Source organism: Sinocyclocheilus rhinocerous, unplaced genomic scaffold (genome assembly GCF_001515625.1).
Source record: "Sinocyclocheilus rhinocerous isolate Xijiao unplaced genomic scaffold, SAMN03320098_v1.1 scaffold157, whole genome shotgun sequence".
In the NCBI taxonomy this organism is placed as follows: Eukaryota; Metazoa; Chordata; class Actinopteri; order Cypriniformes; family Cyprinidae; genus Sinocyclocheilus; species Sinocyclocheilus rhinocerous.
Window position 1 is genome coordinate 46239 of NW_015665038.1, and position 9181 is coordinate 55419.

Here is a 9181-nt window from a genome sequence, read left to right on the forward strand (position 1 = left end):
TTTAGTTTTTATAATTGTTAATTTACGTTTTAGCAATTTTTGTGTTTTGCCATTTTTATTAGTAACTGTTTTTATGTCTATATATTTGTATTAATTTTTATTTAAGTTTTAGTTTGTTATTTTAATAAAATGAGAAAATGAGAAATGTTGGTTAGACAACTAGCTAAATTAAAATACTTTTCATAATTATTTTGTTTCAATTAATGTTTATTTTATTTCAAGCAAAAAAAAAAAACGTTTTTCCCCCCATAATTTTAGCTTGTTTATTTATAATAATCCTGATTTACTCACCGTCATATCTCATATCGTTCCAAACCTTTATGTTGAACACAAAAGAGATGCATTCATTCATTCATTCCATACAATGAAAGTCAAAAGATTTCCAGTCTTGATTTGGACCCCACTGACTTTCATTGCAAGAACAAAACAGTTTAAACATTCTTCAAAATATCTTCTTCTCACAGAATAAAGAAAGCCATACATGTTTGCAATACAGTAAGGGTGAGTAAAAGATGTCAGAGCTTTTTTTTTATTTTTATTTCTTTATTTTTTGGCAAACTATCCCCCTTTGAACCCCCTGTATGGTTGTTAACCTGTTAAAATAAATAATTATATAGTGCTAAACCATTGAATGTCCCACACAAATACATTTTACAAGGGCTCAAGTTGAAAGTCAGCACAGAATGGGATCAAAGGATGCAAAATGTCATGAATTATTAATACAGATTCCTGCTGAAACTGCATTTGAATTTCCAGTGCTAATGCATAAGCATACTAAAAACCCTCGTGTGAGGGCTTTGTTTCATTGTGCACTGCTAAGTTGCAGAGGTTAAAATGGTAGTAATTTTTACAAAAGAAAGAAAAAAAATGTAGCATTTGTAGCATCTCAAGCTCCTAAACACTTTCTAAAGTGGATTGATCCATGCAGCAGACCCCTCTGCCCCCTCTCATCTCTGATGTGATATGCGGCTATCAGTACACACATCTCTCATCTTCAGTTTCTCATAGAACTGCTGGGACCCGGCCATTCCAGTTCTCCAGTGACACGATGATACCCATATCGAATTTGTCCTGCACGTCTCTGCTAATGGTATCGACATCGGGGTGAGAAAGGGAATCTGAATGAAGAATAGGCCCTGACAGCTCTGTACAGAAAATGGACCATGAATTAGACTCAACTGGGACATAAAAAAACAGACCTCAAATGTACTGGAGGACACTTCTCCCACTCTTCTCCCAATTACCATTATAATATGTCAATAATCAACCAAATTCCAATCTTGCAAATAATGCACAGAGAGCAGAATTAGGATTAAATCCATTAATTATCAAGACACAAAATGCATCATAACAGCCTTTTGCAATACCACAATGGACAGACACAGGAGACGCAAGAAAAAAAGTGTCCACACTGAAGTCAAGAGCTGTGTTTGTTTGCAGAATGCATGAAAAAGATGCAAAACAAACAAACAAAAAACAATTGCATGTAAAACAATGAAACCCCTCTTCTGATTAAGAAAATACAAAGATTTGTGTGTCTTTGCCTTTATCACTAAACTTTTGCCCATCATTTTTCTATTGCTCCAACTTGATGCATTTATACTTATATTTAATATTTTATTTTTGATATAATATATTATAATTAAATATTAATGATTAATTATTGTTACTTTTAGTTTAGACGTGTTTGCTACTTTTACTTTCCTTAATTGTTACTTATTATTATGTTAACTATTATAACTATTATTTGAAGTACATGTATTTATTTATTTTATCATTTGGAAGTACATATTTATTCATTTAATTGTATTTAGACGTGTTTGCTACTTTTACTTTCCTTAATTGTTACTTAATATTATTATGTTAACTATTATAACTATTATCTGAAGTACATGTATTTATTTATTTTATCATTTGGAAGTACATATTTATTCATTTAATTGTATTGTTTTATTTTATTTACATTTGGAAGTACATTTATTTGTAAACCTGAACTGAAATGTATATCAATAGGCAAACGCATGTTTACTCAACAGGTGCGGCTTCAATGGTGTGTAAAAAAGCAACCGCAGGGATTTTGCACGACTAAATGTAAACGGCCAGTGGATCTGATTGGCTCCGTGTCCAGCTGACGTCACGACTTTCCAATGTAGCGGAAGCTGAAAGTTTTTTTCAGTTGTAAACTGATCGGTGGTGTGAGTGAGTGAGTGGATATGCGCGAAAGAGAAAATGAACAGTCGCTACTTCACAACAGGCGTTTGAGACCGTGAACCCAAGCTGTTTTAGCTGGAACGAGACATTTTCAAGGACCTTTTCCCCCCACCCTGCTTTGACAATGTGGGAACAGGCGGAATTTGAGAAGCACTGGAGGAACGAGTTTCCCGACGGTGAAGTGCCCGTGATGAACCTCAACTCGGTGGAGGACATAGAGGCAGAGCTGGAGAAATGCAAAGCCAATCTGAAGGTGTTACAGCAGGCTCTGTCGGAAGAGAAGTTCAAGGTGATTTACCTGCAGACCACCATTGCGCAGAAGAAAACTTATGACATCGAGAGATGGTGTAACAAGGCAGATTCAAATCAGGACAGTCCTTGCGACTCAGAGAGCAAAGGCGGGGACGTACTCCGGGGCAGCAAGACAGGTAAGCCCATCCTCGTCCCTCCTCGGAAAAAGCCCGATATTCCACAAAGACTCCCCTCGGCTCGTGACATCTCTCGGTGCGTTGCCGAGCAACGGAACAGCGAGCAGGACAGTGACCGCGAGTTCGAGGACGTGGAGCTCAACGAAAACTTTCTGCGAAAAAACATCCTCAACCCAAAAGGTAACGTTCGGGACAGTCACCGGCTGAATCCTCGCGTCCGCTTGAGTCGGGATCTGGACTCGGATGATGGCAGACTGTCTCCTTCTCTCGCGCTCCGCGGCTCTCACGGGTCTGGACGCAGCACACCTGACGGATACCTGAGCTCCGACCATGACGACTCCTCCTCTGCAGGTAGGACAAACTTAACTTAAAAACTCCTACCATACCAGTTTCTTATCACCTTCAAAGCGCCAGTTAAGTTCCCTTCAGTAGGAATGTGGGCTGACACTGTTGATCACTTATCAAATACGCAATTATGCTTGCTATGTCACATGTTAGTCTGTTGAAGTGCATTTTGGGAATGTGTGTCACAGGACGTTGCTTAAAGGAATAGGCTAGTTCGCCCAAAAATTAACATTTACTGAAAATATACTCATTATCCGGCCATCCAAGATGTTTATAAGTTTGTTTCTTCATAGAAACAGATTTGGAGAAATGTAGCATTACATCACTTGCTCACCAATGGATCCTCTACAGTGGATGGGTGCCGTCAGATTGAAAGTCCAAACAGCTGATAAAAACATCACAATAATCTACATGACTCTAGTCCATCAGTTAATGTCAAAGCGAAAAGCTAAGTGCTTGTAATAAAAATATGAATAATTAAGACATATTTAATTTCAAACTGTTGCTTCTGTCTAAAAAACAATTGCTGTAAACGATCATTTGGTGAGCCAAGTGATGGAATCCAAAATTTCTCAAAATCTACATCTTGGATGGCCTGAGGGGGTGTGTAAAATTATTAGCAATTTTTTTATTTTGGGTGAACTATTGCTTTAATGAACAGTCAATGGATCTTTCTTAAACCAGTGAGGAAATTGGATAACCCGGAGTGGAGTGGAGATGTGATTATAGAAATCTTTGAGTAAAGAGGGGGAGGAATCTTTAGCTGCATTGGAAATCTAATACGTCCCTACTATATAGTAAGCGTAAAACTGAGAGTAGTATGTCCGAATTCATAGTAATTGTAAAACAGTTGTCGAAATGTACCTGGATGGCTTACTACTTCTGGTGAGATGTTTTGGGTGATTTTGAAACTATTTTCATTGGTGGAGAAAAACGTATACAAACTAAATGGCCAAATATTGTCTGAAACTTTACTTGATATTTATTTGTGGTTTATAGAACAGTTCTATAAAACTAAAATATCACACATGCTATCATACGGTTTATTTCAGTTGTATAAATATACACAAACAGTTAAAAATTAAGCAAAAAAAAAAAGTATTTGGAGACTTCTGTCTATCAGACAGATCCTTTTCTTCATTTGTTGTCCATATACTGTCAACTGCAGTGCACAAGTTTTTCTCTTCTGACAGTTTTATCAGTTAAATGCTGAATGTATCAAAACACAATCAGCATTTAACTGATAAAATGCTGAATGTATCAAAACACAATCGCTTATGTAATTATCTCACAACATGATCAGCTGAGTGTCCATAATTTGCTCTCACAACACCACTGTGACACAGATAGGAGCTTTATCCGATTTGACACTCTTTTAAAAAAAACCCACAATGACTCTAAAACAGGAAAGAGGAAGAGGCACCAAATCTGATGGAACCCGCACGTGTTGCTCCTATGAGACATGCTCACTCACATGTTACCACTGTCTTTGACCCATCTGCGTAAAAGTTCATGCATACATTTTATGCTGATCAAAGGCAGGATCCCAACCCCAAACTTTATATTTACTTAAAAAATTGTGCATTTGTTAGTTTAGGGAAGTATATTTGGTCAGTGGTGTGACAAATATACAATAAATTGATTGATTGTTGTGCTGGGTGACATTGTGCAAACATTAACAAAAGCATTCTTAAATGAAATTAAATCCATAAAATTCTTGCCAAAATGCAGTCTGATTGGATGCACAGCCTTAGATGTCAACAACAAAAATCTTTGTATTTATTTAGCCATTATAACTATTAGTTAGTTTCTTTTATTATTTGCATTTGCCATTCTTTTTCCTCAGCTCTCCATAACCAGAACTGCAACCCTTTTCTGCATTATAAACCACTGCCTTTGAGTGTTCATTCTTAAGTGGATTGATAAGAAGCATCCAGGCAAACAGTTTAGTTTCCACAGTATTGTTGAGATTGTGGTACAATGGAAACATAACGGCTCCATATCTGTTTAGTGTCAGTTGACTTGTCTGGACTGTCTATGAAGTTAGCATGCACATTACTTGCTCTGTTAGACTTTGTCTGTGACAGTTTGATGGACTGATCCGGTTCATTTAATATGGGATAATCAGGGATTGGGGTTGATTGCGTTGCAGTGGGTTGGAAGGCAAAGAACATCTGGGCCTCTGGAAATGATGTGTGGGTGTGGAAGCGAGAGAGAGAGAGCGAGAGATGAAGATAAACGCCTAGGAAGTATTAGAGAAGCACTGACCATATCCATATCATGTTCATCTCCATCAAGGGTGTAAGTTTGGTTTTACAATGTGACGGGAAATTTTAACGATAATGCATGTTTGTCCTACACATTAAAAATGGCCTTTTATAGCTGGTTGTTCGTCTTTAGAAACAGTATTTATATATTTATATTTCACATCAGTTTGTACACAGAATGTCATATGTCATAATTTCATACATTTGTATAATATCTTAAAGTTTTTAAACATATTTTTCAAGATAAAAACTTTTTTTTTTGGCAAAGATCATTATTTTATAAATGTCATTACGTTTTCGAGAAGTCGCACCACATTACATTCTACAACCTGAACTTACCTTGCCTATATTATCTGATATTTTAAGAAACATATTGATCTTGTTGCACATGATTGGTTGACGTGTCGGTTGGACTACATGACTTTATTGGTTGCACCACATGACAATTTTAATGAGCAGTGAAGCAGTTTTGTAAAAAAAATCTCTCTCTTTTTTTTAACAAGAAGAGAACACTTATGATTATTTGGTCATGTGTATTTTTACTAATTCTCTTTACTCAGCAGTGGCACTTTTTATACAGTGAATCTTTGGTTTGGGAGGTAGTACCTATCTTTTTCCAGTTGTGTAACTACTAAATGTTCTCTGACTTCCTGTCAGTTTTACATTAACCATGTAGTTAACAAATGTGGGTGAATACGGCTGTTTAAAGGGAAATACAGTTTTATAGAGTCCATTGTTGGCCATGTGAAAATCATGGCATCAGCCACTAAAATTTAGTGAAGCAGTTTTACCTTTGAAACTAATGTCTCTAGCCAACGCTTTGAAACTGTTTGAGTTTATAATTAACCTCAGCCTCACTACAGCAATTGGTTTAAATGCATCTTCTGACCTAATTATCAGTCAATTTATATAAAGCCTTGAAGGCTTTGAAAAGGCTCTATGAAGTTTTAGTTTTAAATGAGATCAGGTTAATTCTGTAGTTTATGTCTCAAGTATCTTTTTTTTCTTTCTTTTTTATGTAATGACTCAATTATAGAGTAGTCAAGAGTCTTACAACAATGTCTAGTTGTCGTAAGCTCCAACAACTTAGTCAAAAGTTTGTTTGCACTGCTGCAGGATGCAGCTGGATCAAACATGAAAATGACCAAAAATATATGTGGCTCGGATGCAGCACCTTCACCATCTGTTAGATTTCCTCTGTGATGTTTCACTTTCAAGGTCTCTCTAGCTCCTCATCTACAGCAAAACAGGTGCCTGCCTCACAAATTTACATACTTATATAGATATTATTAGCATGAAGCTCAGCACATCGCCCTTTTGGTGCACATTTGCATAGGCTCATGATAGTGTAGTAATACTTGAGTTTGACCTGAGATTGATTCCATGTTTAAGGTCCTTTTCCGATCCCTTATTAATTATCCCCTCATTATTTTATCCCAATAAAGGTATAAATGCCCCTAAAGCTTGTAGAAAATGTTTTTTTTTTTAACCCTTGTGCTATGCTGAAAATCCAAATTTGTTATTTCCGGTCAAAAATGACCAGCCTTTTAAAAAGTGCTTGTAAATCTCTAATATGCAATATTATCACCAAATCTTGGATTCTTTTTTTTTTTCATCAGTTTCCTTTCAATTACAACAGGTTTGGTATTTCTTTTGGGAACTGATTGATCATAGGTCTCATTAATCTGAGCCTGTGCACCACAGTTTTTGAGTGGGAAAAAAACTTTATGGATAATTTTGGCAATGTTCACTCAAAAACTGAGGTCAATGGGGCCTACTATCAATTAGTTCTAAAAAGAAATACAAAACCTCTGTCTATTTAAAACAAGTTAAAAGATTGAATCCAATATTTGGTAATTATATAGAATAATAAAAAATGTACAAGCTATTTTTCGTAGGTCAGCCATTTTTGAAGTGTAAGGTGGGGAAAACAAATCCAAAAAGTAAAAAAATGATCACAGTTTTTTAGGAAGTTCTTATACCTTGTTTGAGCAGAGTCAATACGTTTTAGTCCAATGTGATAACATTAACATTTTGGGAAAAAGAAAATCATCTCCGGGTCAAAATGCCTGGAACACAACATGAGGGTTAAGGGAGTTGTGTAACAAGAATGTAAAACAGTAAAGCCTGTTTTAGTCTGTGTTGTAAATATTCCTGAGTGAAATACATGAGTTTTCCTTGATTTTCTCTGTCATGCTTTCCATATGAGAAATGTTTTGCCTGTTGAGGCGTGTTTCTACAGAACTGGTTAGCGAAGAGAATACTCCGCACTGCCTGCCAAGCTTGTGCATGAACTGTGTGTGTGTGTGTGTGAGAGAGAGGGAAAAAACTGTAGGGGATATGATGGCAACTAGAATAAGTGTCTCAGAGTTTACACAAACAAAAGTCTCTGTCAAAACTATCTCTTCTAATAATAAAGATGTCTGAGATAATTATTTTAATTATTTATTAGATTATTTCTAATAATCAAACATAATTAAGTCCAAGATATAGTGGAAGGCAACAGAGATTTTACAAGGAAAATTAAAGAAATCTAAATTATACAAAAATAAAGTTTCTGTGTATTAGGCTCGCCGTGATAGACGGTGCTGACGGTGATACCGGTGTTAAGCCACAACACCGGTTACGTCACTTACCCACCGTGGCACCGACCCCCACCGTCGTTTTGATTTTTTATAGTAATAAAAATAATTAAATTCAGTAAAAGAACAGACACTACAATTAAAAACTGAACGCAACTCAATGCAGTTGAACGACAATTGCATCACAGATCAGATTTCATTTATCCAGTGAGGAGAGTGAGTCGAGCTGACTGACAAGAAGAATGGGGTGAGACAGACAAGACGATCGCGGATGATTTAGTTTCGAAACGCAATGACAAAGCGCCTGTTTGGCAATATTTTGGATTTTGAAAAGCCTGTTGACTTTTGTCGTTTAAGGTGATTTTGGAAGTTTTTTTAAACATTCGTTTCTTATTTAATTGGTTCCACATTGTTTGCTGATTTTTACTTTATTTAAACTTTGTGTAATTTATTTATTTCATTTGACATCAAGGTGTATGCCGTGCCTCCAAGCTTTCTTACTCCTTTTGCTAATAAACGTTCTACGTTTCTTATTTATTTGGTTATATATTATACATGCTTACTTATTTCCAGTTTTGTATACCTATTAAACTTTATGTAAGTTATTTGTTATTTTATATTAGGCATAGCCTGCCCTATAGCATGGTGTATTTGTATTTGTTTTGTTAATAAAAGTTCTATGTTTTATATATACGCTAAAGAGAGTTTGACGTTGTATTTTGTTGTTGCATTCAAGCAATTAACGCCGAACTGCCGTTAATTCAAAAGTGAAAGTAAAATGAGCACGGCGCTTTTAACCTATTTAAAAGCGACGGAAAGCGAGGAAAAGAGGGAAAATTCAAACGAACTAAAAACGAACACACACACACATATGTTATATTCTTTTTTTGTTTGGTGAAAATCTGCTCAGTGCTCACAGAACCCTGTTCTAAAGGGTAAAAAAAATCATTATTTCTTAAAGTATTGACTGTAACCTCCACTTTTATTTGTTCACAATTTATGTTTACACTGTTCAGTGTTTATATTTTGAAAAGTGGAGCAGAATATTATTAGAGATCCATAGGTTCATCAGGTCTTCTTTGTAATACTATCTGTTATCTGTGGGAGCATGTGTCTGTTTGTTGTTGTTATTAGAGAGATAAATGCATTAGGGATATGCCGGTATCACGTTGATAATTAATTGCTAATGCTTTCATCACGGTATGCGGTATTATCACGATATTGAAATTTAGTTTTAAAAAAGTGCTGTCATAATACAGTATAACAGGTTTAATAATTTTTTTCTTATAACAAAAATAACTGAACATTTAAATGCAATAAAGCAATACAGAAAAATGTATAAAGTTAA

The 9181-nt window shown here is 35.6% G+C and overlaps 1 protein-coding gene across 1 annotated transcript in view; it reads left to right on the forward strand.

Moving 5' to 3' along the window:
• The first annotated feature begins 2056 nt into the window (after positions 1–2056).
• Positions 2057–9181, forward strand: part of LOC107731041 (active breakpoint cluster region-related protein-like) — a 199620-nt gene continuing 192495 nt past the window's right edge. Inside the window, exon 1 of the mRNA XM_016542017.1 lies at positions 2057–2990. Within this exon, the coding sequence (XP_016397503.1) occupies positions 2336–2990 (655 nt within the window). The 5' untranslated portion in view covers positions 2057–2335. The remainder of the gene's footprint in view (positions 2991–9181) is intronic.